Source organism: Coregonus clupeaformis, chromosome 6 (assembly GCF_020615455.1).
Source record: "Coregonus clupeaformis isolate EN_2021a chromosome 6, ASM2061545v1, whole genome shotgun sequence".
In the NCBI taxonomy this organism is placed as follows: Eukaryota; Metazoa; Chordata; class Actinopteri; order Salmoniformes; family Salmonidae; genus Coregonus; species Coregonus clupeaformis.
This window is the reverse complement of record NC_059197.1, coordinates 45415328-45443103: the sequence shown is the minus strand read 5'-3', so window position 1 is coordinate 45443103 and position 27776 is coordinate 45415328. Positions and strand designations below refer to the sequence as shown.

At 42.7% G+C, this 27776-nt stretch overlaps 1 protein-coding gene across 6 annotated transcripts; it reads right to left on the bottom strand.

Moving 5' to 3' along the window:
- Positions 1 to 68: 68 nt before the first annotated feature.
- Positions 69 to 27591, bottom strand: LOC121567432 (synaptosomal-associated protein 25-like). 6 transcript variants are annotated; one of them, XM_041877471.2, is made up of 10 exons: positions 19213 to 19624; positions 18858 to 18921; positions 17335 to 17409; positions 7443 to 7526; positions 6400 to 6441; positions 6121 to 6169; positions 4042 to 4153; positions 3578 to 3715; positions 726 to 870; positions 69 to 630 (listed from the first exon to the last, which is right to left on the bottom strand). In XM_041877471.2, exons 4-10 carry the CDS (start codon positions 7524 to 7526, stop codon positions 565 to 567), a joined length of 636 nt encoding a protein of 211 aa, XP_041733405.1. In that variant the 5' UTR covers positions 17335 to 17409; positions 18858 to 18921; positions 19213 to 19624; the 3' UTR covers positions 69 to 564. The 6 variants fall into 6 exon arrangements, with proteins under 6 accessions (XP_041733405.1, XP_041733404.1, XP_041733403.1 ...); XM_041877470.2 differs by lacking the exon at positions 18858 to 18921 and having other exon boundaries at positions 7443 to 7622; XM_041877469.2 differs by lacking the exon at positions 18858 to 18921.
- Between the last annotated feature and the right edge of the window lie 185 nt (positions 27592 to 27776).

The following is a 27776-nucleotide window of genomic DNA, read 5'->3' as shown; positions in this document are numbered from 1 at the left end:
TTGAGTTAAATAAATAAAAACGAAAACTGAGCTATAAAGTGCATTTAAAAAACTATAGTCATCATTGAAAGGCAAACCTCATTAGTGTTAAAAGAAAAGCAGACACAGAATGTTGATTCCTTCCCATTTACTTTAGTCTGCCTGGTGACAACAAGCATAGCAACCCAATTCCACTGGTGCTCCATTCTGCATCGAAAGAGAATGGGAGGGAGGATAGCGGAGGATGTTGAAAGAGCGGATGGGCATGTGTATCTAGTATTTTAGAAAACAATCTAGCCAACAGATGGCAGCAGAGTGGTCTCCAGGCTATCTGGGTACCAGTCTAGGTAGCATTCCACTCCTTGTACTCTTCTTTGTCGTGTGGCAGAGACTGGCAAACAGGCTAGGGTCAATGTAGAGCCAGGTATGAATAATGATGTGTACCCTGCTGCTCAGGCTTTATGATAAGGCATACAAGACCATTTGGCAGATTTTCTATGTGGGTGGATGGTCACTGGACACATATTGGCACAGAAAGACAGGGAGTAGATAAGATCACACAGCGGAAAAGGACAATCTTCCTCTTTATCTCTTCATTAGATTGTTAGCTTTCTGATTGGCTGCATCGATGCGGAATACATTGAGAATCACCTGTAAAAACAACACATTAGATTAATGTTCAATACAGAATTGGTCATCTATAGTTATTGAATAAATAGCTGTATGGCAGGTACTATAGCACTGACCTTGCCCTGAATGCGGTCAATCTGGACATTCTGCGTGTCGATCTCATTGCCCATGTCCAGTGCCATGCTCTTCAGGTTGCCTATGATGCTGCCTACATGTCCCAGATTCTCCTCCATCTCATCTTCACGTGCATCATTTGTCACCCTGATAGACAGACAGACAGACAGACACAGACAGAAATATAGATAAAGAGAAAACACATCAACAGAATGTAACATTTGCAGTTGTCAGTTTGTACATTTAACAAAAATGTACGGTACGTTGTTGTTTTTGCAAGGCGTATTCTCCCTGCATCCAGGGAGGGGCACTTGGTTTTTATAAATGTCCTCTGTTTGGCCAGGTGCTCCTACAGCACATGACAGGTGACTGCTTCTACAAGTCAATGTGTTATAGACAAGAGTAAATATCCCCCGGCTGCCACACACAGCCTCTGTTATGTACACAGTCCTTGGAGCTATACAGTAAATGAGCAAGTAGTAGTTGTAGTGATTAAAACCTGTTTTGGGCATAGCTGGGTTATCTCAAATCAATGCAATGGCCAAATTAATCAGAAAATATTTGTAAACCAAAAAATATGTGCAGACTGCAGCAGACAGTTTAGGTTTTTTTCTGGATCAAAAAGGAGCTTAGGTGGTGGGTGTGGCTGGGCAAGGCAATGGTTGCGGTCAGCCTATCGGTCAAGGCCCTAAGCAAGAATTCTTATTAGGCCATCTTGGTGGCAGAAAGGATTTTGGTGTTTTAAAGGCAATTTCCAGCAATTCTACACATTTTTCCATGTAGTTCTTATGCTCAAATAATACTGAATTCATCGTTTTGTCTAGCTTTTATTTAAGAGATTGTTAGTTATAAAACGTAAATAAATATATACAGTGCATTCGGAAAGTATTCAGACCCATTAACTTTTTCCACATTTTGTTATGTTACAGCCTTATTACTCTAAAATGGATTCAATTGTTTTTTCCCCTCATCAATCAACACACAATACCCCATAATGACAAAGCAAAAAATTGGTTTTTATAAGTTTTTGAAATTGTATTAAAAATAAATAACTAAAATATCACATTTACATAAGTATTCAGACCTTTTCATTAGTACTTTGTTGAAGCACCTTTGGCAGCGATTACAGCCTTGAGTCTTCTTGGGTATGACGCTACAAGCTTTTGGGGAGTTTGGGGAGTTTCTCCCATTCTTCTCTGCAGATCCTCTCAAGCTCTGTCAGGTTGGATGGGGAGCGTCGCTGCACAGCTATTTTCAGGTCTCTCCAGAGATGTTCGATCGGGTTCAAGTCCAGGCTCTGGCTGGGTCACTCAAGGACATTCAGAGACTCGTCCCGAAGCCACTCCTGCGTTGTCTTGGCTGTGTGCTTAGGGTCGTTGTCCTGTTGGAAGGTACACCATCGCCCCAGTCTGAGGTCCTGAGCACTCTGGAGCAGGTTTTCATCAAGGATCTCTCTGTACTTTGCTCCGTTCATCTTTCCCTCGATCCCTGCCGCTGAAAAACATCCCCACAGCATGATGCTGTCACCACCATGCTTCACCGTAGGGATGGTGCCAGGTTTCCTCCAGACGTGACGCTTGGCATTCAGGCTAAAGAGTTTAATGTTGGCTTCATCAGACCAGAGAATCTTGTTTCTCATGGTCTGAGAGTCCTTTAGGTGCCTTTTGGCAAACTCCAAGGGGATGATCATGTGCCTTTTACTGAGGAGTGGTTCCGTCTGGCTAATCTACCATAAAGGCCTGATTGGTGGAGTGCTGCAGAGATGGTTGTCCTTCTGGAAGGTTCTCCTATCTCCACAGAAGAACTCTGGAGCTCTGTCAGAGTGACCATCGGGTTCTTGGTCACTTCCCTGACCAAGGCCCTTCTCCCCTGATTGCTCAGTTTGGCCAGACGGCCAGCTCTAGGAAGAGTCTTGGTGGTTCTAAATGTCTTCGATTTAAGAATGATGGAGGCCACTGTGTTCTTGGGGACCTTCAATGCTGCAGAGATGTTTTGGTACCCTTCCCCAGATCTGTGCCTCAACACAATCCTGTCTCGGAGCTCTACGGACAATTCCTTCAACCTCATGGCTTGGTTTTTGCTCTGACATGCACTGTCAACTGTGGGACCTTATATAGACAGGTGTGTGCCTTTCCAAATCATGTCCAAGCAATTTAATTTACCACAGGTGGACTCCAATCAAGTTGTAGAAACATCTCAAGGATGATCAATGGAAACAGGATGCACCTAGCTCAATTTTGAGTCTCAAAGCAAAGGGTCTGAATACTTATGTAAATAAGGTATTTCTGTTTTTTATTTTTAATACATTTGCTAACATTTCTAAAAACCTGTTTTCGCTTTGTCATTATGGGGTATTGTGTGTAGATTGAGGAGGAACATTTTTTATTTAATCCATTTTAGAATAAGGCTGTAACGTAACAAAATATGGAAAAAGCCAATGGGTCTGCTAACTTTCCGAATGCACTGTAGGCCCATTATCTGTTCTACACACTCTGTATCTGGTTCCAGTCGTTTAAGTTAACACTGAAAGCGTTTTTCCATCCCGAAAATCTATTAAAATTAATTAAATTAAAATGACAGGTTTTTATTTATAACTTTTTTTTACACTGTTTGGAATTAGCAGCCCCCCAAAAAACGCTTAGACGGCCCGCCCAAGACTTTTCTATGAAAACAAAAAAAACTGGAATTATTATCCCATATCCATAATGGTGTGATATATGCCTACTGTGTACAACAATAATAAGCTGTCGGTCTCTTAGGAATTGTGAGGGCACGTGCACGTCTTTGAGTATATTCCATTGGTTGGGATTTGTTGCCTTGCTATTGGGTTTGTCATGCCTTTGACCATTATTACTTGCGTATGTAGCCTCCGCTCATGATCATCTGCTCTCTCTCATCCACAACGTGTGAGGATGGCTGGCCGGACACCACCCCATCCTGGTTGTTCCCCCACACCTTCTTATAGGCCCCACTCTCCTCAAAGTCCTTCAGCCTATGTAGAGGCAGAGGCAGAGCCAAACAGGACAGAGCACATCACACAGCCATACACACAGAGCTTCATATCACAGTACATTGTGTTAACTCAGAGTACAACAAAGGGTCACCTGCATGAAATAAACAAAACTCCTGATCTAAGCCCTGACATGTTGAAGAAGGAAGGAAGAGACAAGTCAAGCAAGCAGGAGTCTGATGCGTGGCAACTAGCAAACAAAGTGTAAAGACTGGCACACCAATATGCACATTAATACTTGAGGAAGGAACCATGTATTCCCCATCTGCTCCTGACACTCATGACCCATCCCACCTGCCAACACCTACTTATCACAGAAGCACAGACCGCAGCATTTGCCCAGGTCTGTTAGGTTCTTCTCAGCCTCCTTCATATCCGAGTTGATCTGGTCCAGGCCCTCCTCAATCCGCTCCATTTGCTCTGGACAATGCAAAACGTAAGGGAAGGGTAGGAATGGGAGAACGGGGAAGAACGTAATATAACACAAAACTGTTCTATCACCAAAGCCCCCAACTGACAAATAAAAGCCAGGAGTCAAACATAATGCAATTGCACAAATATGGTATGTGCAAACCCCAAAACTGAGAACAGGACAAATTATTTAATAATGGTCCGCACAAGTCCATAAAATGCATGGTATTGTGTGAGTAGAAGATGTACGGTTTGTAAAATACAACTTTTTTGGGACATTACCATCATTTTCTTGTGGTTAACTTTGCTGTAGTCTTCTAGTCACCAAATCTCACAATGGAACAAAACAAAAATACACACAAAATGAATCATAGCCTGGAGCAGAGGCTGGATGGATGGACAGACAGACTGTCTGGTTGCCCGTTGGCCTGACGGGCACTCAGGTGACATACAGATGACAGGTGTCCTCAGAGCAGGGCACACCTACTTGATGCGGGGCCAGACACACAGGCCACTACACTTGGCCATGACAGTTAGGTTTTTCTCAGCCTCTTTCATATCCTTGTTGATTTGATCCATCCCCTCATCGATGCGGTCCAGTTGCTCTGCCCATATGGGGCATGTGATGGGTAGATGGGAGAGACACAGGAGAGAACACACACATACAGAACATACACAAAAAAGCAGACACATACATACAGTGCCTTGCAAAAGTATTCATCCCCCTTGGCGTTTTTCCTATTTTGTTGCATTACAACCTGTAATTTAAATGGATTTTTATTTGGATTTCATGTCATGGACATACACAAAATAGTCCAAATTGGTGAAGTGAAATGAAAACAATTACTTGTTTAAAAAAAAGTGGTGCGTGCATATGTATCACCCCCTTTGCTATGAAGCCCCTAAATAAGATCTGGTGCAAACAATTACCTTCAGAAGTCACATAATTAGTTAAATAAAGTCCACCTGTGTGCAATCTAAGTGTCACATGATCTGTCACATGATCTCAGTATATATATATATATATATATATATATATAACACACCTGTTCTGAAAGGCCCCAGAGTCTGCAACACCACTAAGCAAGGGGCACCACCAAGCAAGCGACACCATGAAGACCAAGGTCAGGGACAAAGCTGGGCTTTGCTTAAAGAAAAAAATAAGCAAACAAGTTTGGTGTTTGCCAAAAGGCATGTGGCAGACTCCCCAAACATATGGAAGAAGGTACTCTGGTCAGATTAGACTAAAATTGAGCTTTTTGGCCATCAAGGAAGACGCTATGTCTGGCACAAACCCAACACCTCTCATCACCCCGAGAACACCATCCCCACAGTGAAGCATGGTGGTGGCAGCATCATGCTGTGGGGATGTTTTTAATCGGCAGGGACTGGGAAACTGGTCAGAATTGAAGGAATGATGGAGGGCGCTAAATACAGGGAAATTCTTGTGGGAAACCTGTTTCAGTCTTCCAGAGATTTGAGACTGGGATGGAGGTTCACCTTCCAGCAGGACAATGACCCTAAGCATACTGCTAAAACAACACTTGAGTGGTTTAAGGGGAAACATTTCAATGTCTTGGAATGGCCTAGTCAAAGCCCAGACCTCAATCCAATTGAGAATCTGTGGTATGACTTAATGGTATGACTTAAAGATTGCTGATCACCAATAAAAAATATTTGGCGTCTTCAAAGTTGTAGGCATGTTGTGTAAACCAAATGATACAAACCCCCAAAAAATCAATTTGAATTCCAGGTTGTAAGGCAACAAAATAGGACAATTCCCAAGGGGGGTGAATACTTTCGCAAGCCACAGTATCTTACACACATCTAGTATACTGACAAAAACATGAGCACTCACTCATGGATATACAGACAAGAACAAAGACCATCTAAGGTTGCTGTTGTACGATTGACATTGATGTTGTGTCCACATCTTCCAATGAGAGAAAATTATTATATAGCGTCCATTTCATTACCTCCTTGTTCGTCCAGCATGACCAGGGCCCGGATTCCTGAATCTTTGCTCTGTTGAGATCAGAAATGGCATTAGATTCACCAGAATGTTGCTGTTCATGATTTTGCATTTCAACTGAATCAAATGAAGACTCTTCAGTTAAAAGACTGAATTAAGTTCATTATCAATAGGCAGCCAAAAAATCAACTAGAGATAATGTGATTATAATGACGACGATGTGTCATTATTAGGGCTTGGTCAACAGAGGCACAGTGAGTGGCAGGTGCAGAGTCTCCCATACCTGCTCTACTAACTGCATCATACGACGGGTACTCTCCAGGGACTGGATGAGGAGGGACAGAGAGACAGGACACCATTAGAGGATTTAGTTACCTTAGATACAGTACTAAAAACATTTCAAATCCTGAGGGTGAGGCTCAAAAACTGTCCACTTCCACAGATGAAATGCACTAATCAAGATCACTCAGTGTGAATTATCTTTATATAATATAATATGCCATTTAGCAGACGCTTTTATCCAAAGCGACTTACAGTCATGCGTGCATAAATTTTTTTTTGTGTATGGGTGGTCCCGGGGATCGAACCCACTACCTTGGCGTTACAAGCGCCGTGCTCTACCAGCCGAGCTACACATGTTGCACTGTCTTAGGGCTTTGTCTTTATAGCTCCAACAGTATTTGTATTGCCCAAATATGGAACAGTAAACAAATCACAACACTATTCTCTCAGTTAAAGTATTTCCATTATTAATCTATCTTAGAAGACACACTGTGTGTTTTCATAATCTCATTGAACTCTGCCCCTTCCCCTGTTTTTCATAGAACTGCTATGGAGATCGAAATATCCTGTACTGATCTAATGGCTTGTTATATTTCCACACAACCAGGGTCAGGCTTTGCCGATAAACAAACAGAATACTTTCAGTGGTTTGTGTGCCAAGAATGTGTTTGTACAGATAGTACAGATAGCTGGGGCCTTTCTCCAAGGTATTTCCTGATGCTGAGGTAATTGGACTGGGAAATGGCTGTGATGCGCAGTAAGTAACCTTTACCCAAGGGGAAACCCTCTGGGAGAGAGAGTTTAGGGTGATGTCACTGTGTAATCTCTCTGAATGTTGCAACTCTGAAAACAATGCCCGGGTATGGCAGGTAACCTTTTCTATAGCTCCTGGCATGATTTACCCTTTATCCTGGAGGCCAATGGTCAACAGCCAACGGCTATGGCGACATTGTGTATTGATCTTAAAAAGTACAACTGAACCTTCTGTTGTTGATATTTCAAAGTTAAAGAGGTTAGCGCTCTTTAGACGATATATGACATTACCTCATCTGTCACCTGGTTGGCCCTCCTCTGCAGCTCCTCCTGTTCTGTCCTCACGGGCGTGTCGGCAGCCATCTTGCCTGACATCTGCAGCAGCCAGGGGAGGAGAGCACAGTATGGTTTGCTCAGTAGCCTCTTTCCCAAGAGGCAAGGCTAGAGCATCAGGTGGCTTTGACACTAGTCCTGGTAAAGACAATGAAAACAGTGCAACAGTACAAAGCTCTTTATGGACAGTTTTTGTACAGAGTACAGTAATTGCCTGTGCTGTCCATGCTCTGGATTGAGCAGGGATTCTCCATCTGTCGGAGGCCTGCATCCTGTGAAGTGTGTGAGTGGGTGGATTTCCTCGTCCTTCTTGCCAGCCGTTATTTTGGGCAGCTCCATGGTAAGAAATGTGACCGTTCCTGGTGCTAAAACAATGTCCTATCCCGGAGCTTGAGTAAATTACATTACTAAGCTGCTCCCGAATGTATTACGTCAGGACATGGAAATCAATTCTATCGTAGTCCATGTGGGTTTTAATGACATTATGAAGGGCAGCTCTGAACAGTTGAAACTGGATTTGAAGAGCTGATTGACTCTCTGCTAGACACTAACAGAAAACCATCATATCTGGCCCTGTGCCATTTCTGAATCATGGCATTGAACGCTTTAGCAGGATTCATGCTCTTCACAACTGGCTACGTGATTATTGCAGCTCAATGGGTGTAACTTTTGTTGACAATTTCGATACCTTTTGGAAACAAAACACGTTTTATGAGGATGGGATCCACCCAAATCATTTGGGTTCCTGGATCCTTTCACAGCATTATAAGGCTGCGTTGAGACAATGACTTAGCAATGACCCTAGCCCAGCTCAGCTAATCCCTACCATTGTGATGCAGAGTTGTCAAAATGCTTCAGCAAATGTACATTACATCAGGGGCGTCGGTAGACACAATGTGGGTAACCTGGTTTGTGTCCCTCTAGCTGCCCTGGGTGCCTCTGCTGATCCTGCAGCTGTTGTGTACAGTGATCATGTGCCTAGGAACCAGATTTATACTGTTAGCACTGAGTCGGTGTGCCCGAGGAGGCAGTCCACTGCGCAGCTCACCCTGCACTAACACAAAGAACATGAGCACATCTACTGCTGCTAAGCTTCTCAGTAAAGCAATAAAAACAAGTAAGCATCACAGAAGAAAAGTGCTCAAAATAGCCCACATTAACATGTGTAGCTTAAGAAACAAGGTTCATGAAATCAATAATTTGCTAGTAACAGATAACATTCATATTCTGACTATCTCTGAAACTCACTTAGATAAAACCTTTGATGATACAGTGGTAGCAATACAAGGTTATAACATTTACAGAAAATATAGAAATGCCAATGGTGGAGGTGTTGCTGTTTATATTCAGAGCCACATTCCTGTGAAGATTAGAGAGGAGCTAATCTTAAATACTGTTGAAGTAATATGGCTACAGGTTCATCTGCCTCACCTAAAGCCAATTCTGGTGGGAAGCTGTGTGACGAGTACTGAGGATACGAAGAGGCAGGACGCAGGAATCAACAATGTAAAGGTTTACTTAACACTGAGCAAGGGAACAACAAAGAGCGAGTACACGACAAGACACTAACAATCACACACACACAACACAACACTGAATAGTCCTGGGCTATATAGGGGTGTTGATGAGATGATGATGTGCAGGTGCTCTGGAGGTGATTAGGGTGCGTTGGGTTTCCATTCCGGTGTTGCGCTCAGACTGGTGGCTCAGTAGACCGGCGAATCAGATTGCCAGAGGGGAGCAATGGGAGCACACGTGACAGTACACCCCCCCAACGCGTGGCTATCGCCGCAGGACATTGTCATACATGGGGACGACCCCGAGGATGAGGAGCGGGCCGGTCAGGGCAGCGATGGTGGAAGTCCAGAATTAGGTTGGGGTCCAGAACGTTCCCAGCCGGAACCCAGCTCCTCTCCTCAGGACCATACCCCTCCAAGTCCACCAGGTAACGAAGCCGTCCCCCACGGAACCTGGAGTCCAGCAGGTCCCTCACCGCATACGCCGGACTCCCTGTTGTAGCCGGAGGAGACGCTCACCCCCGTCCTTTCCCTCCGTGGAATGATCGAACACCGCCCTGAACTGAGCGAGGAAGGTGGGGTAGGGACGCGCCGCGGCCTCACCTCCTTCCCAGACTGCCGTGGCCCAATCCAGTGCCTTTCCCTTCAGTAGCGAAATCACCAGCACTATCCTGGCTTGGTCAGATGGAGATGCCCCACGCTGACGCACCAGATACAGTGAAACCTGTAGCAGGAAGCCTCTACATTTTGTCATTTTCCCGTCATAGCGCTCTGGCAGGGCGAGGGGTCCCTCAGATGTTGGTGATAGCCCGGGAGGAGGTGGTCTGGGTGCACTCGCCGCTCCCTGAGGTGGAACCGGAGCGATGGTCAGTTTATGCAGCGTTTGGAGCACTTCCTGCATGGCGGCGTTCAGCTGGGCAATCTGCTGCTGGTGCTGGTCGAGGCGCTGGGAAACTCTAGTATGAGTATCCCTGGTGTCCGTTAGCCCCTGATTAGAGAAGTGCAACCTCTAGGAGGATTACCTGCTGCATCCATCTTCGCGATTGGTGTGTGATTCTGTATCCCAGGAAGGAGATGGCCTGTTGGTGGAATTCACTTTTCTCCCTCTTCACCAACAGGCTGTGTTCCCGGAGGCGGAGTAGGACCGCTCTGACGTCCCTGACGTGCTCCTCGAACGTAGCCGAGTAGATCAGGATATCGTCGATGTACACTACCACCTGTCTACTCAGCATGTCTCGGAACACGTCATTGATGAAGGACTGGAACACGGAAGGTGCATTGGCGAGGCCGTAGGGCATGACACAGTATTCATAGTGGCCTGAGGTAGTGCTGAATGCCGTCTTCCACTCGTCTCCTTCCCGGATTCGGATCAGGTTGAAGGCACTCCTCAGGTCCAACTTGGTAAAGTACCGGGCCCCTCGCAGCTGCTCAATGGCCGACGGAACCAGAGGAAGGGGTTACCGGTACCTAATGGTGACTGCGTACAGCCCCCGGTAGTCAATCACGGTCTCAGTCCTCCATCTTTTTTGGCCACAAAGAAGAAGTTGGCGGAGGCAGGAGAGGTAGAGCGTCTGATGCAGGAATCAACAATGTAAAGGTTTACTTAACACTGAGCAAGAGAACAACAAAGAGCGACTACATGACAAGACACTAACAATCACACACAACACAACACTGAACAGTCCAGGGCTACATAGGGTTGGTGATGAGATAATGAGGTGCAAGTGCGCTGGAGGTGTTTAGGGGGCGTTGGGTTTCCATTTCGGTGTTGCCGAGGTGGTGCGCTCAGACCGGTGGCTCAGTAGACCGGCGAATCAGAGCCCCGGGAGAGGAGCAACGGGAGGAGACGTGACAAGCTGCTATAGACCACCAAGTGCTGACAGTCAGTATCTGGATAACGTGTGAAATGCTTGATAATGTATGTGACATCAATAGAGAGGTATACTTTCTGGGTGATTTAAATATTGACTGGCTTTCATCAGGCTGCCCACTCAAGAGAAAGCTTCAAACTGTAACCAGTGCCTGCAACCTGGTTCAGGTTATCAGTCAACCTACCAGGGTGGTTACAAACAGTACAGGAATTAAATCATCAACATGTATTGATCATATCTTTACTAATGCTGCAGAGATTTGTTTGAAAGCAGTATCCAAATCCATTGGATGTAATGGTCACAATATAGTAGCCATATCTAGGAAAACCAAAGTTCCAAAGGCTGGGCCTAATATTGTGTATAAGAGGTCATACAATACATTTTGTAGTGATTCCTATGTTGTTGATGTAAAGAATATACAGTGCCTTGCAAAAGTATTCATCCCCCTTGGAGTTTTTTATATTTTGTTGCACTACAACCTGTAATTTAAATGGATTTTTATTTGGATTTCATGTAATGGACATACACAAAATAGTCCAAATTGGTGAAGTGAAATGAAAAAAATTACTTGTTTCAAAAACGTCTCTACAATTAATAACGGAAAAGTGGTGTGTGCATATGTATCACCCCCTTTGCTATGAAGCCCCTAAATAAGATCTGGTGATACCAATTATCTTCAGAAGTCACATAATTAGTTAGATAAAGTCCACCTGTGTGCAATCTAAGTGTCACATGATCTGTCACATGATCTCAGTATATACAGTGGGGAGAACAAGTATTTGATACACTGACGATTTTGCAGGTTTTCCTACTTACAAAGCATATAGAGGTCTGTAATTTTGATCATAGGTACACTTCAACTGTGAGAGACGGAATCTAAAACAAAAATCCAGAAAATCACATTGTATGATTTTTAAGTAATTAATTTGCATTTTATTGCATGACATAAGTATTTGATACATCAGAAAAGCAGAACTTAATATTTGGTACAGAAACCTTTGTTTGCAATTACAGAGATCATACGTTTCCTGTAGGTCTTGACCAGGTTTGCACACACTGCAGCAGGGATTTTGGCCCACTCCTCCATACAGACCTTCTCCAGATCCTTCAGGTTTCGAGGCTGTCGCTGGGCAATACGGACTTTCAGCTCCCCTCCAAAGATTTTCTATTGGGTTCAGGTCTGGAGACTGGCTAGGCCACTCTAGGACCTTGAGATGCTTCTTACGGAGCCACTCCTTAGTTGCCCTGGCTGTGTGTTTCGGGTCGTTGTCATGCTGGAAGACCCAGCCACGACCCATCTTCAATGCTCTTACTGAGGGAAGGAGGTTGTTGGCCAAGATCTCGCGATACATGGCCCCATCCATCCTCCCCCTCAATACGGTGCAGTCGTCCTGTCCCCTTTGCAGAAAAGCATCCCCAAAGAATGATGTTTCCACCTCCATGCTTCACGGTTGGGATGGTGTTCTTGGGGTTGTACTCATCCTTCTTCTTCCTCCAAACACGGCGAGTGTTTAGACCAAAAAGCTCTATTTTTGTCTCATCAGACCACATGACCTTCTCCCATTCCTCCTCTGGATCATCCAGATGGTCATTGGAAAACTTCAGACAGGCCTGGACATGTGCTGGCTTAAGCAGGGGGACCTTGCGTGCGCTGCAGGATTTTAATCCATGATGGCGTAGTGTGTTACTAATGGTTTTCTTTGAGACTGTGGTTCCAGCTCTCTTCAGGTCATTGACCAGGTCCTGCCGTGTAGTTCTGGGCTGATCCCTCACCTTCCTCATGATCATTGATGCCCCAGGAGGTGAGATCTTGCATGGAGCCCCAGACCGAGGGTGATTGACCGTCATCTTGAACTTCTTCCATTTTCTAATAATTGCACCAACAGTTGTTGCCTTCTCACCAAGCTGCTTGCCTATTGTCCTGTAGCCCATCCCAGCCTTGTGCAGGTCTACAATTTTATCCCTGATGTCCTTACACAGCTCTCTGGTCTTGGCCATTGTGGAGAGGTTGGAGTCTGTTTGATTGAGTGTGTGGACAGGTGTCTTTTATACAGGTAACGAGTTCAAACAGGTGCAGTTAGTACAGGTAATGAGTGGAGAACAGGAGGGCTTCTTAAAGAAAAACTAACATGTCTGTGAGAGCCAGAATTCTTACTGGTTGGTAGGTGATCAAATACTTATGTCATGCAATAAAATGCAAATTAATTTCTTTAAAATCATACAATGTGATTTTCTGGATTTTTGTTTTAGATTCCGTCTCTCACAGTTTAAGTGTACCTATGATCAAAATTACAGACCTCTACATGCTTTGTAAGTAGGAAAACCTGCAAAATCGGCAGTGTATCAAATACTTGTTCTCCCCACTGTATATACCTGTTCTGAAAGGCCCCAGAGTCAGCAACACCACTAAGCAAGGGGCACCACCAAGCAAGTGACACCATGAAGACCAAGGAGCTCTCCAAACAGGTCAGGGACAAAGTTGTGGAGAAGTACAGATCAGGGTTGGGTTATAAAAAAATAACCGAAACTTTGAACATCCCACAGAGCACCATTAAATCCATTATTAAAAAATTGAAAGAATATGGCACCACAACAAACCTGCCAAGAGAGGGCCGCCCACCAAAACTCACGGACCAGGCAAGGAGGGCATTAATCAGAGAGGCAACAAAGAGACCAAAGATAACCCTGAAGGAGCTGCAAAGCTCCACAGCGGAGATTGGAGTATCTGTCCATAGGAACACTTTAAGCCGTACAATCCACAGAGCTGGGCTTTACAGAAGAGTGGCCAGAAAAAAAGCCATTGCTTAAAGAAAAAAATAAGCAAACACGTTTGGTGTTCGCCAAAAGGCATATGGAAGACTCCCCAAACATATGGAAGAAGGTACTCTGGTCAGATGAGACTAAAATTAAGCTTTTTGGCCATCAAGGAAAACGCTATGTCTGGCGCAAACCATACACCTCTCATCACCCCGAGAACACCATCCCCACAGTGAAGCATGGTGGTGGCAGCATCATGCTGTGGGGATGTTTTTCATCGGCAGGGACTGGGAAACTGGTCAGAATTTGACAGTTTTGCCTTGAAGAATGGGCAAAAATCCCAGTGGCTAGATGTGCCAAGCTTATAGAGACATACCCCAAGAGACTTGCAGCTGTAATTGCTGCACATAAGGTGACTCTACAAAGTATTGACTTTGGGGGGTGAATAGTTATGCACACTCAAGTTTTCAGTTTTTTTGTCTTATTTCTTGTTTGTTTCACAAAAAATATATATTTTGCATCTTCAAAGTGGTAGGCATGTTGTGTAAATCAAATTATACAAACTCCCAAAAAATCCATTTTAATTCCAGGTTGTAAGGCAACAAAATAGGAAAAATGCCAAGGGGGTGAATACTTTCGCAAGCCACTGTATGTTGGTCCGTGGTGTGTAATGAGGAGCAAACAGACACTACACTTGACACATTTATGAAATTGCTTATTCCAGTTAGTAATAAGCATGCACCCATTAAGAAAATGACTCTAAAAACTGTTAAATCCCTGTGGATTGATGAGGAATTGAAAAATGTTATGGTTGAAAGGGATGAGGCAAAAGGAATGGCAAATAAGTCTGGCTGCACAACCGATTGGCAAACGTATTGCAAATTGAGAAATCATGTAGCTAAACTGAATAAAAAGAAGAAGGAACAACACTATGAAACAAGGATAAATGACATAAAGAATTATAGTAAAAAGCTTTGGAGCACCTTAAATGAAATTTTGGGGAAAAAGGCAAACTCAGCTCCATCATTCATTGAATCAGATGGCTCATTCATCACAAAACCAACTGATATTGCCAACTACTTAAATAATTTTTTCATTGGCAAGATTAGCAAACTTAGGCATGACATGCCAGCAACAATTGCTGACACTACACATCCAAGTATATCTGACCAAATTATGAAAGACAAGCATTGTAATTTTGAATTCCGTAAAGTGAGTGTGAAAGAGGTGAAAAAGTATTGTTGTCTATTAACAATGACAAGCCAGCGGGGTCTGACAACTTGGATGGAAAATTGCTGAGGATAATAACGGACAATATTGCCACTCCTATTTGCCATATTTTCAATTTAAGCCTACTGGAATGTATGTGCCCCCAGGCTTGGAGGGAAGCAAAAGTCATTCCACTACCAAAGAATAGTAAAGCCCCCTTTACTGGCTCAAATAGCCAACCAATTAGCCTGTTACCAACCCTTAGTAAACGATTGGAAAAAATGGTGTTTGACCAGATACAATGCTATTTTACTGTAAACAAATTGACAACAAACTTTCAGCATGATTATAGAGAAGCACAGCACTTACACAAATGACTGATGATTGGCTGAGAGAAATTGATGATAAAAAGATTGTGGGGGCTGTTTTGTTGGACTTCAGTGTGGCTTTTGACATTATCGATCTGCTGCTGGAAAAACATATATGTTATGGCTTTACACCCCCTGCTATAATGTGGATAAAGAGTTACTTGTCTAACAGAACACAGAGGGTGTTCTTTAATGGAAGCCTCTCAAACATAATCCAGGTAGAATCAGGAATTCCCCATGGCAGCTGTCTAGGCCCCTTGCTTTTTCCATCTTTACTAACGACATGCCACTGGCTTTGAGTAAAGCCAGTGTGTCTATGTATGCGGATGACTCAACACTATACTCGTCAGCTACTACAACAACTGAAATAACTGCAACACTTAACAAAGTGTTGCAGTTAGTTTCGGAATGGGTGGCAAGGAATAAGTTAGTCCTGAATATTTCCTAAACTAAAAGCATTGTATTTGGGTCAAATCATTCACTGAACCCTAAACCTCAACTACATCTCGTAATGAATAATGTGGAAATTGAGCAAGTTGAGGAGACTAAACTGCTTGGAGTAACCCTGGATTGTAGACTGTCATGGTCAAAGCATATTGATACAACAGTAGCTAAGATGGGGAGAAGTATGTCCATAATTAAGCGCTGCTCTGCCTTCTTAACAACACTATAAACAAGGCAGGTCATACAGGCCCTAGTTTTGTCGCACCTAGACTACTGTCAGTAGTGTGGTCAGATGCCACCAAGAGGGACTTGGGAAAATTGCAGTTGGCTCCGAACAAGGCAGCACGGCTGGCCCTTAAAAGTACATGGAGAGCTAACATTAATGACATGCATGTCAGTCTCTTCTGGCTCAGAGTGGAAGAGAGATTGACTTCATCACTGCTTGTTTTTGTAAGAGGTGTAGACAAGCTGAATGTACCGAGCTGTCTGTTTAAACTACTATCACACAGCTCGGAAACCCATACATACCCCACAAGACATGCCACCAGAGGTCTCTTCACAGTCCCCAAGTCCAGAACAGACTATGGGAGGCACACAGTACTACATAGAGCCATTACTACATGGAACTGTATTCCACATCAGGTAACTGATGCAAGCAGTAGAATCAGATTTTTAAAAAATAGGTAAAAATACACCTTATGGAACAACAGGGACTGTGAAGAGACACACACAAGGGTATAGACACATGCATACGCACACATTGTGATATTGTTGTATGGTGGTATTAAACATTTTGTATTGTAGATAGGTAGTGGTGTAATAATGTCATATGATGTACTGTTTTATATTTTGTTTTATATGTAATGTAAGTGCTTTAATATGTTTGGACCCCAGTAAGAGTAGCTGCTGCCTTGGCTGTAGCTAATGGAGATCCCTAATAAGTACAAATACAAATTATAAAATGTAGGCAGTATCATCCAGAAACTCTGACATGGAAACCTTACACCCAGTAATGTGGTTTATCATTGACTCAGGAAGGGCATGCCATGAGCTGAATGAAATTTGCCCTCTAATTACCCATTGCTCTTTGAGTGAGCTTGAGGACATGGAACAATACTATTAAGGTCAATACTATATGGGATCAATCATGATTTCAAAATGATCTGTTGGTTCAACTCTGTGGCTACACATCCTTTCTCTCGAGCGCAGTTGGAGCCCCATAGTTGGAGCCCCATTTGCACCTGGCATGTCAGTTTGATTACTGAATTTTCTACCCTGCTTGTTTTGTCCTCACCCCTCCCCATCCCCACTCGACTCTTGTGCCTCTACTGCCTATTCCTTCAGATCATATTCCATTCATTGCTTAGCATAATTAGTGTCTGTTTCACAAAAGCTCTCTTGTTCCTCAGACCCTCACACCTACATGCATCCCACCTACACTCCTTCCATTCTGTTGTGAGGGAGTTGAGGTGCAGCAGCATCCTTATAATTACCATTAATCACCACCTGCCTCACCCAGGCAACACGCTGAGACAAGAGGAGAGGGAGAGAAAGAAATGGAGAGAGAAAAAGAGGGAGAGAGGTGGGGGAGGAAGAAAGACAGAAGGAAAGAAAAGAGGCAACCAGAAGTAACAACAGTATGCTTTGTCTGGGAATGAAGGGCTGTAAAGATTGTGACACATACTGTATATATGATGACGGTTAGAAGTTGTTGTGTAAGGAGGCCCACAGGAAAAGCTGGTTTTCTGGGGAGTCACACCTGGAATGAGACTTTGAGAACTTAATTGCCAAAGAAAAAACAGAGCTCTTTTATCTCAATGCAGATTCCCCGTCTCCTGCCCTTGATTCAATGAGAACTGTATCTGCTGTGCAAGATAGACAGATGAGAGTAAGACAGACAATACATCTTAACCAAAGGCTTCCTGTTGCACTCCTACTGCCCCACCTACGCATCCCATCGTTGATGGTCATGACAGCCATTTCCACAACTCATGAGAGAGACATAACAGGGTTTTCAGCCACAGAACGTACTCTATTAAAAAAGCTCAGAAGTATTGTGTGCAACGTGCCTGTTTTTGTATGCTTAAATAGAACAGAACGAGTATAAAAGAAAAGTCACAGTCACAAGCAACACAGTTATGTGACAAGCAGAGGTAATTCATATTTATTTTTATTTATTTAACCTTTATTTAACTAGGCAAGTCAGTTAAGAACAAATTCTTATTTACATTGACGGCCTACCAAAAGGCAAAAGGCCTCCTGCGGGGACGGGGGCTGTGATTAAAAATATAGGACAAAACACACATCACAACAAGAGAGACACCACAACACTACATAAAGAGAGACCTAAGACAACAACATAACATGGCAGCAACACATGACAACACAGCATGGTGGCAACACAACATGGTAGCAGCACAAAACATGGTACAAACATTATTGGGCACAGACAACAGCACAGTGTGTAAAGTTAGGGTGTTCTCATAACACGTTGGACGAATGAATAAAACAGAAGGATTGAAATGAGACAAGCATGCTGATTCATAGCTTAGCCATTGGAAAAATTGCTACCGTTGGGAGGGAACGCTTTGATGCCTTTTAAAAGGCTGATTAATTGGTAGTGTAGGGTTTATTATTATCTTCCACATTTGCTTTATGAAGTGCAAGTTGTCATGCAACCCACCACCCCCCCTGTAACCTACACCAAAGGAGACCCCTGGCCATGCTCTATAAATTGAGTGACCGCTATGGATGCATAGCCTATGTACATTACATAACCATTTATATAATCTATCTGAAGGGACATATCTGAATATCTGATTTCCCTCTAATTCAACAGATGACAAACGTGTGAAAGTATCATACAGTATCTGATTCTGATCACAAAGTGTGTGTTTGTTTGCCAACACGTGTGTTTGCCAACACGCTCAGAGCGATATATTAATCTAACGTTAACCTGCTGTAAATGTCAACCTGCATGGCCCCTGAAAAGGGCAGAGATTATTGTTCACAGCATGACTTGTTTTCTGACATCATGGGTCATGGTTACCCACTGAAGAGGACTGCCATGTGGAGGGAGCATTGAGAATCCTATGTCACAGAAATTACCACTGATGAGTAAATACCAATCATTGTACACCCCCACTAGAATAATAATCTACCCCCTACCCTAAAACACTAATAAGATAATATTATGTTATTGATAACCTTATGAAGGACTGGGTGCAGCTACGAGGCATGGGAGGATTCAGCACATTGTGTTGTGGGAGACCTATAATTGCAATGTTTACATAGTATCAAGTCACATGCATGTTTACATCAAGACTAGATACTGATATTTTTGATTTTCTAAATAACATTCACTTTATCAAACTTATCAAACAATGGATTTTGCCATATTTTGTTGTAACTATTTTAGGCTATAAATAAATAGATAAACAGTGTCGATGCGATGGGTCAAGCTTAGCCGCCACATAGCCTATATTATAATATAAAAATCACTCAAAACGTAATCCTATGTCTATAAAGTGATAAACACAGTTAAAAACACCTCTAAACTTACCTTTAACTTAAATGAGTGGTCGTGTTTGCCTCAACTTTGCCGAACAATTCACTGGAACATCCTTCACCTGTTTGTTCATTGATCTACCCAGTCCCTCAGCATCATCTTCGAGGTGTTTGTTCCTTTCTTCCAGGTCCGCTCTGCCCCAGGTAAATCCGAGGACACGCCCCGATTACCACCCGCTCACCCAATTGGTGGCTCTGTCTTCGACGTTACACCCCGACAAGGGGATCTCTCATTTTATTGGCTCTACTCCAAGTCCTTCCTCCTCGATCACGCCCCTTTGAACAGCCGCTCTCTCGTTGCTCTGGAAACGGCCCGGGTACCTGTGAATGTCATCAGCGGCTGTTCTGTGCGCTTCTCCTTTTTTCCCATGCAGTGTGTAAATAAAGTTAATAGTCAGCCAAGTTTAGGCTATTAGTCGGCAGAGGTGGAAGTCAAGAGTGGTGCTGATGAATAACTGAATAACAATTAACTTTATTATTGACTTGGCTTGTAAAAGTCAGTCAAATAACTACAATAAAACTAAAATATTAAAGTTATTTACAAACACATGAGAGGACATGTCTTTAATGACCAAAATAAGAAAATGTAGAAATTGTAATTACTGAGACAGCTGCAAGTAGCAAGTATTAGGTAATATTGCCCCTTTATTGAGCACTAGAATTGATTACATTACATAGCAGTATGGACTGTTTGACCAAAAGTGTGTAGCCGAAAAAAAGGAAAACACAAAACTTTAAAATATTTTGAATATTGAAAGGTGGTTCAGTTTGGCGTATTGGAGAGAAAGTATATTTGTGCTTTCCCGGTATTGCTGCAATGCTGCCATCTAGTGATGAATTGAATGAACAGCCAGAGGTCTGCGTGGTGGGGGCTAGGACACAAACACAGACCAGGTTCTGTTAACACTAACACTCAGCCCTCTTCACTGCAGTCGGCATGCAGGCCAACATACACCAACAGCTATGGCTCATTTGCTCAAAAGAGTAGTATTTACTTCTAAAACTTAAGACTATGATGGTGTTCTGAGATGTTATAAAGGGTGTTAAAGGGTTAACTCACAGGATCTGAGGGCACAAATTGACTGGGGTCAACATTGCTGTTGGAGAAAACCAGAAGGACCATTGTCTATTACTATTTAATAACTACTGAGTGTGCAACGTCATGAATGTAGTCAGTATACTGACAGTGTGTGTGTTTATGTGTGTTTGTGTGTGTTCGTGTCAAAAGGAGCCAGGACTACCTCACAACATCCAGTATGCCACCAATTAGTTTTTTGGCCAGAAACATCTTGATGAGGGACAGAGGTGAAAATCTACAAAACGAACCTAGAGAGAAAAAAATTATACGAGTTTGATCATTCATATCTATTTGTCCACTTTAAACAAAAAGGCGACAACAGAGAGAGAAAGCAATATATATACATTATGTCCACCTGTAATAAATGTGTTCTTAGTGGGGCTCCCTCAGAAAACTGCAACCTTGCCTGTATTGGTAAGCAGCACAAATAGTAACCTCTGCAGCAGATTTCAAAAGTGACGAAGAAGACAAAACAAATCAACGTGAAACAGTCAGATAAACTTGTGAAGGAAATACACTACCGGTCAAAAGTTTAGAACACCTACTCTTTCAAGTGTTTTTCTTTATTTTCACTATTTTCTACATTGTAGAATAATAGTGAAGACATCAAAACTATGAAATAACACATATGGAATCATGTAGTAACCAAAAAAGTGTTAAACAAATCAAAATATATTTTATATTTGAGATTCTTCAAATAGCCACCCTTTGCCTTGATGACAGCTTTGCACACTCTTGGCATTCTCTCAACCAGCTTCACCTGGAATGCTTTTCCAACAGTCTTGAAGGAGTTCCCACATATGCTGAGCACTTGTTGGCTGCTTTTCCTTCACTCTGCGGTCCGACTCATCCCAAACCATCTCAATTTGGTTGAGGTCAGGGGATTGTGGAGGCAAGGTCATCTGATGCAGCACTCCATCACTCTCCTTCTTGGTAAAATAGCCCTTACACAGCCTGGAGGTGTGTGAAAATGATCTGGCAAGTTTAATAAGGGCGAATTATATTTTATCTTGTGACATATTCAAATTAGTTTATTGCGCCATGTCATAGTTCTCAATAATTATTATTTTGATGAAAACCACATTTTATACTACTAATGTAGTTATAATATAATATAATAATAATATGCCATTTAGCAGACGCTTTTATCCAAAGCGACTTACAGTCATGTGTGCATACATTTTTGTGTATGGGTTATGTCGATATTCCTTCTTAATTGGCAAAATAATGTTATGGAAAAAAAATTTAATGTATAAACCTCTTAAGGATCTGACCCTTTTTTTCAATTTTCGCCTAAAATAACTTACCCAAATCTAACTGCCTGTAGCCCAGGACCTAAAGCAAGGAAATGCATATTCTTGATACCATTTGAAAGGAAACACTTTGAAGTTTGTGGAAATGTGAAATTAATGTAGAAGAATATAACACATTACATCTGGTAAAAGATAATACAAACAAAAAAACATGCATATATATATATATATATATATATATTTTTTTTTCATCATCTTTTAAATGTAAGAAAGGCCACAATATAGCCAGAGCCAGAGACGGCAGGGGTTCAAACTGTAGAACCCAGTTCCTACATTTGAATAGAAAAATTGATTTTATCAAACAAAACTATGCTACATTTTATCTCTGGGACCCTTATGATGACAAATCAGAGCAAGATTACTGAATGTAAGTACATTATTTACCTTCAGAGGTGAATGTATCAAACCAGTTGCCGTGATACGTTTTTTGTTGTTGTGCAGTCTCCTCATACATTTGCATGGTATTTTTTCACTGTAATCCCTACTGTAAATTGGACAGTGCAGTTAGATTAACATGAATTTAAGCTTTCTGCCCATATAAGACATGTCTATGTCCTGGAAGGTTTGCTGTTACTTACAACAGTCATGCTAATCACATTAGCGCATGTTAGCTCAACCGTCCCAGTTTACGGAACACCGATCACGTAGAGGTTAATGTGGCAAGTCCTCTCTTGCTGTGGGGGAAAAAAAACTGATTTTGTGCAGGTTTTCAGTGGTCATTGAGCTAAACATTTTAGCTTGACCTGACAACCCTGCCTGCGTGTCCATGTGCATGCCAGGTCTTGTCAGCATGTTAGACTGGCTAGCAATTTGCACACCTCATCACAGGAAAACCAGGTAAATACTCTAGTTTATTGCATGGGTGATGAGTCAGATGTGCTAAGAGGTAGGGCTGGGCAGTAAACCGTATTTTACGACATACCTGTATTAATGCACAGACCGGTTTGGTGTTCTTACCTTCTATACCGGTATTTGAATGTTTGGTGTGTTAAATGTGATACGCTGTGTGTAACGTCCATTTTAATAGTTTACTTAGCTACTTGAGTCGTCACTCTCTGCTCTCTCCATGCCGCTTTCCACACAGACCTAGCCCCGCCCCCTGTCACTCAGGAGCGCATTTGTTGTTCCTCGACCACGAGACACTTGCGTTCAGTCTGCATGGTTAATGCAGCACATGCAGCAATGTTGATGACAACGATACTGTTTTCACATTGCTTCGTAATAGGCCCCATGTAGCTCAGTTGGTAGAGCATGGCGCTTGCAATGCCAGGGTTGTGGGTTTGTTTCCCACTGGGGGCCAGTATTAAAAAAATTATGCACTTACTAACTATAAGTCGCTCTGGATAAGAGCGTCTGCTAAAATGACAAAAAATATAAATCCACTAGCATTCTATAATTTCACAATTAGTTTGTGTTTCTTACATCTGCAAACAGCTAGTTTGTATTTTCTTAGTAAGTTGGGCCTAAAGCTTGTTAGCAGCTAATGCTAATCACTAGTTAGCTGGCTAGCAAGCTAGCTAGCTAATAAAACAATCAGAATGGAGAAAGAAATAATTGAAATAACTTAGAATGGATGTGTTGCCAACCTATGGTCACACACTACTCATAAAGCAAATGTAGAACTTTCATTATTAAAAAATATACAAAACCGTCAAATACCGTCATAGCGTACATTATTTTATTTTGTTTATGCTAAGAGGGATCAATTTCACAGAAGAAGAAAAACTGGAGTACACCAGCGTGAAAAAGCTTATTTATGGGTTTTTTTGGGCCAAGGAACATTTTTATTTACGAACGAGCTAGGTTTAATCAGCGAATGCAACAGGCAAATGACACTGTTGACTCATTTATCACGTCACTATATGCACTGACTGAAAACTGCAACTACGGGCCATTACATGATGAGCTCATATGGGACAGACTAGTTGTAGGTCTGAAAGACAACATTGTCAGAGAGAATGCAGTTAGACAAAGACTTGACTCTAACAAAAGCCTTTAATATGGCGAGACAATCTGATGTAATAAATAGCGCTAGCAAAGCAACTACTGTGGATGCAGTGCATGCTAAGAAGAGCTTCAAACAAAATAAGTTCAAGAAAAAGGGACAAGCATGCACACAGGAAAAAAGTTAACAGGAGGCACCGAGCGAGCAAGGATAGAAAATATGCTCCAAGTGTGGGATAACGCCAACTCATTCAAAGTTTCAGTGTCCAGCAAAGAATGCTGAGTGGCACAACTGTGGACATTATGGAAAAGTGTGTAAGTCAGGTAATGCACTAAATGCTGTCTCAGAAGACAATGGTATCCTTTTCCTGGGGACAGTGAATGCAGAAGACCCATGGTCTCTACGGATAAAGATCAGGAACTCCAATGTCAAGTTTAAGATCGATACAGGAGTTGACGTGACTGTTATACCAGAGGAGGTGTACAGAGAGATCACTAAAGAGGACAATATAGACAATTTGACTCCCGAGTGGCGCAGTGGTCTAAGGCACTGCATCGCAGTACTAGCTGTGCCACTAGAGATCCTGGTTCAAGTCCAGGCTCTGTCCCAGCTGGCCACGACCGGGAGACCCATGGGCGGTGCACAATTGGTCCAGTGTTGTCCAAGGTAGGGGAGGGTTTGGCCGGCAGGGATGTGGGTTCGTTTCCCACGGGGGGCCAGTATGAAAAAAATTAAACAAAAAAACATGTATGCATTCACTAACTGTAAGTCGCACTGGATAAAAGAGTCTCTGCTAAATGACTAAAATTAAAAAATTTAACCTCTCTCAATAAACCACTGTCTGGGCCAGGGGGAGCTCGACTTATTGTAGTTGGGTTAGCAAACGAAACGCTGTGCTATGGAGAGAAATGCACAACAGAGGACATTTATGTAGTGAAAAACCTACACACAGCTCTGTTAGGCAGGCCAGCTTTAACTAAGCTAAAGCTAGTGGCAAGGCTAGATAGCATAGACATGGACACAGTTAAAGTAACTTACACCAAGCTCTGTGGTGGTTTAGTGCAGCAGCCTTACACAATCAAACTCAAGCCAGATGCCGAACCCTGCTCACTCCACTGCCTTTGATGGAAAAGGTGAAGAAATAATTGAAGCGAATGGAGCAGTGGGACGTCATCACCAAAATAGAGGAGACTACTGACTGGTGCTCAGGGATGGTTGTTGTTCCTAAGAAAGATGGCACAGATCGCATCTGCGTGGATTTGACCCTGCTAAATTAGTTTGTGTGTAGAGAGAAATTCATCCTACAGACAGTGGGGCAAACACTGGGAATGTTGGCAGGAGCCCAGCTATTCACCAAGATTGATGCAACATGGGATTTTGGCAAGTACCACTAATGAAGGAGTCGGCACGCTACACTACATTTATCACTCCATTCGGAAGGTACTTTTTCAACTGTCTTCTATTTGGGATAGCCTTCGCCCCAGAACACATCCAGATCCGGATGGTGAGGGTGTTGATGGAGTGGTGTGCCACATGGATGATGTGCTAGTCTGGGGGAGAGATTAAGCTGAGCACGATGTGAGAGTACACACAGTCTTGGAAAAGCCCAAAAAGCAGGCATCACGCTGAACATGGAAAAATGTGAGTTCGGGAAAAGAGAGGTAAGGTTCCTCGGTCATATCATCTCTGCAGATGGGATGAAACCAGACCCCGACAAAACGAGAGCAGTGCAGGAGATGAAACAGCCGTCAAATGTGAGTGAATTCAGAAGTTTCTTAGGAATGGTCAACCAGCTTGGAAAATTAATTCCTAACCTGGCCGAGAAGGACAAAGCTCTAAGAGATTTCTGTCAAAGAAAAAACAGTTCAACTCAAGGAAAGAGAGAAGAGGTGGATGGATGCAAAATGCTACGACAAGAGACATCAGGTGAGAGACTTTTCCAGACTGTCACCAGAAGACAACGTGTGTATCACTGAAGCAAAAACATCTGCACATCACAATCCCCGCTCTTACATTGTCAGCGGGCCACAAGGCACACTCAGGAGAAACTGCCATCATGTGGTGCCTATGCCTGCTACAAAGAACAACTGTGAAGACAGCCAACAGTTGCAACTACCTGAGGAGGACAAACCCTTCCCAGGCAGACTCAGGTGTCTACCTCTGTGAACTGTCAGGTCACACCTGCCTCTGTGAGAACAAGATCAGGCAGAGAAGTGATAAAACCAGAGACTTGATCTTTGAGTGACTGAAAGTAACGTGTATACAAGTTTAAAGTGCTGGGGACAGTTCAATAGAAATAGTTTGCTTTGAAATGTTCACCTGATACTGAGCTTTAGTTAAAAATCCAGACTGGGAGCAGGCCTGTTTTACATTGGCAGAATAACCCCTTATGACCTGCTAAAACAAAGGTAGGCTAACCTTTGTTCTCCAGAAAGGGAGATGTGGTGTAATGTTAATGTTGAGCAGTGACGCAGGGGTCAAGAAGGTCACGAGGTGAAGGCGGAAGCCTATAGGGATGTTTTAGCCAGCATGTGTGTTATATTAAACAGTATAACAGTACAGAAGTAGTCTGTGTCTTCATAAAGTAACCTAAATGGCAGGCCTAATGTTCAGTGATATACTGATGCTGTATTACAAAAAAATGAATGTAATTTCATGCCCTAATAAATGTTAGTTAGAATGGCATTTTTCCATTCAGACGATATACCTATTTGCCTAACCTACAAATTGCATGGAATGTTGATGTCTGAAACGAGTGAAAACGTTTGAAAAAGAAGAAGCTACACTGTGTGAACTTCTCCAATAACAACGTTAATTCTCGTTCCCCAGTTGAAAACGTTTTATCTTGTTTGGTGTCCACAGAAGACCGCCTACATGGTGACGTCAGACAAAGGACCCAGCCTGGAGGGGTCGTCACTAGTTACCACCGCCACAAAGTCATAATTACGTCTAAGCCCCGCCTGTTTCTGCTATTCATCTTCTTAAAATCTGATTTGAAACCTAACCTTTACCCTAACCTTAACCACACTGCTAACATTATGCCTAACCCTTATATTAAGACAAAACATACACAACGCAACATGTAAAGTGTTGGTCCCATGTTTCATGAGCTGAAATAAAAGATCCCAGAAATGTTCCATACACACAAAAAGCTTATTGCTCTCAAATGTTGTGCACAAATTTGTTTACATCCCTGTAAGTGAGCATTTCCCCTTTGTCAAGATAATCCATCCACCTGACAGGTGTGGCATATCAAGAAGCTTTTTAAACAGCATGATAATTACACAGGTGCACCTTGTGCTGGGGACAATAAAAGGCCACTTTAAAATGTGCCTTTTGTCACACAACACAGATGTCTCAAGTTTTCAGGGAGCGTGCAATAGGAATACTGACTGCAGGAATGTCCACCAGAGGTGTTGCCAGATAATTAAATGTTAATTTCTCTACCATAAGCCGCCTCCAATGTCGTTTTAGAGAATTTGGCAGTATGTCCATCCGGTGGGTGGGCCTATGCCCTCCCACTCCCATCCATGGCTGTGCCCCTGCCCAGTCATGTGAAATCCATAGATTAGGGCCTAAGGATTTTATTTAAATTGACTGATTTCCTTATATGAACTGTAACTCAGTAAAATCGTTGAAATTGTTGCATGTTGCGTTTATATTTTTTGTTCAGTATAAATAGATAAACAGTGTTGATGCGATGTATCAAGCTTAGCCTTAGCACTCAAAACTTAAGCCTACGTCTATAAAGTGATAAACCCAGTTAAAATCCCCTCTAAACTTACCTTTAACTTACGAGTGATCTTGTTTGCCTCGACTTTGCCCACCAATCTTCATGAACAGAGCACATCCGTCACCTCGTTTAGGTTTTTGTTCCTTCCAGGTCTGCTCTGCCCCCAGTCAATGCCTCCAGATCACAATTGGTGGCTCTATCTTCGACGTTAGTCCCGGACGAGTGGTCTCTCATTTTATTGGCTCTACCCCAAGTTCATCATCATCCATCATAGCCTAAACTTGGCTGCCTATTAACTTTATTTACACACTGCATGGGAAAAAGGAGATGCGCACAGAAGAATAGCGTCTGATGGCGTGAGAGCAACGAGAGAGTGGCTGTTCAAGGGGGCGTCCCTTGGTGGAAGTCAAGAGTGGTGCTGATGAATAACTGAATAACAATCAACTATTGACTTGGATTGCAAAAGTCAGTTAAGTAACCTCAATAAAAC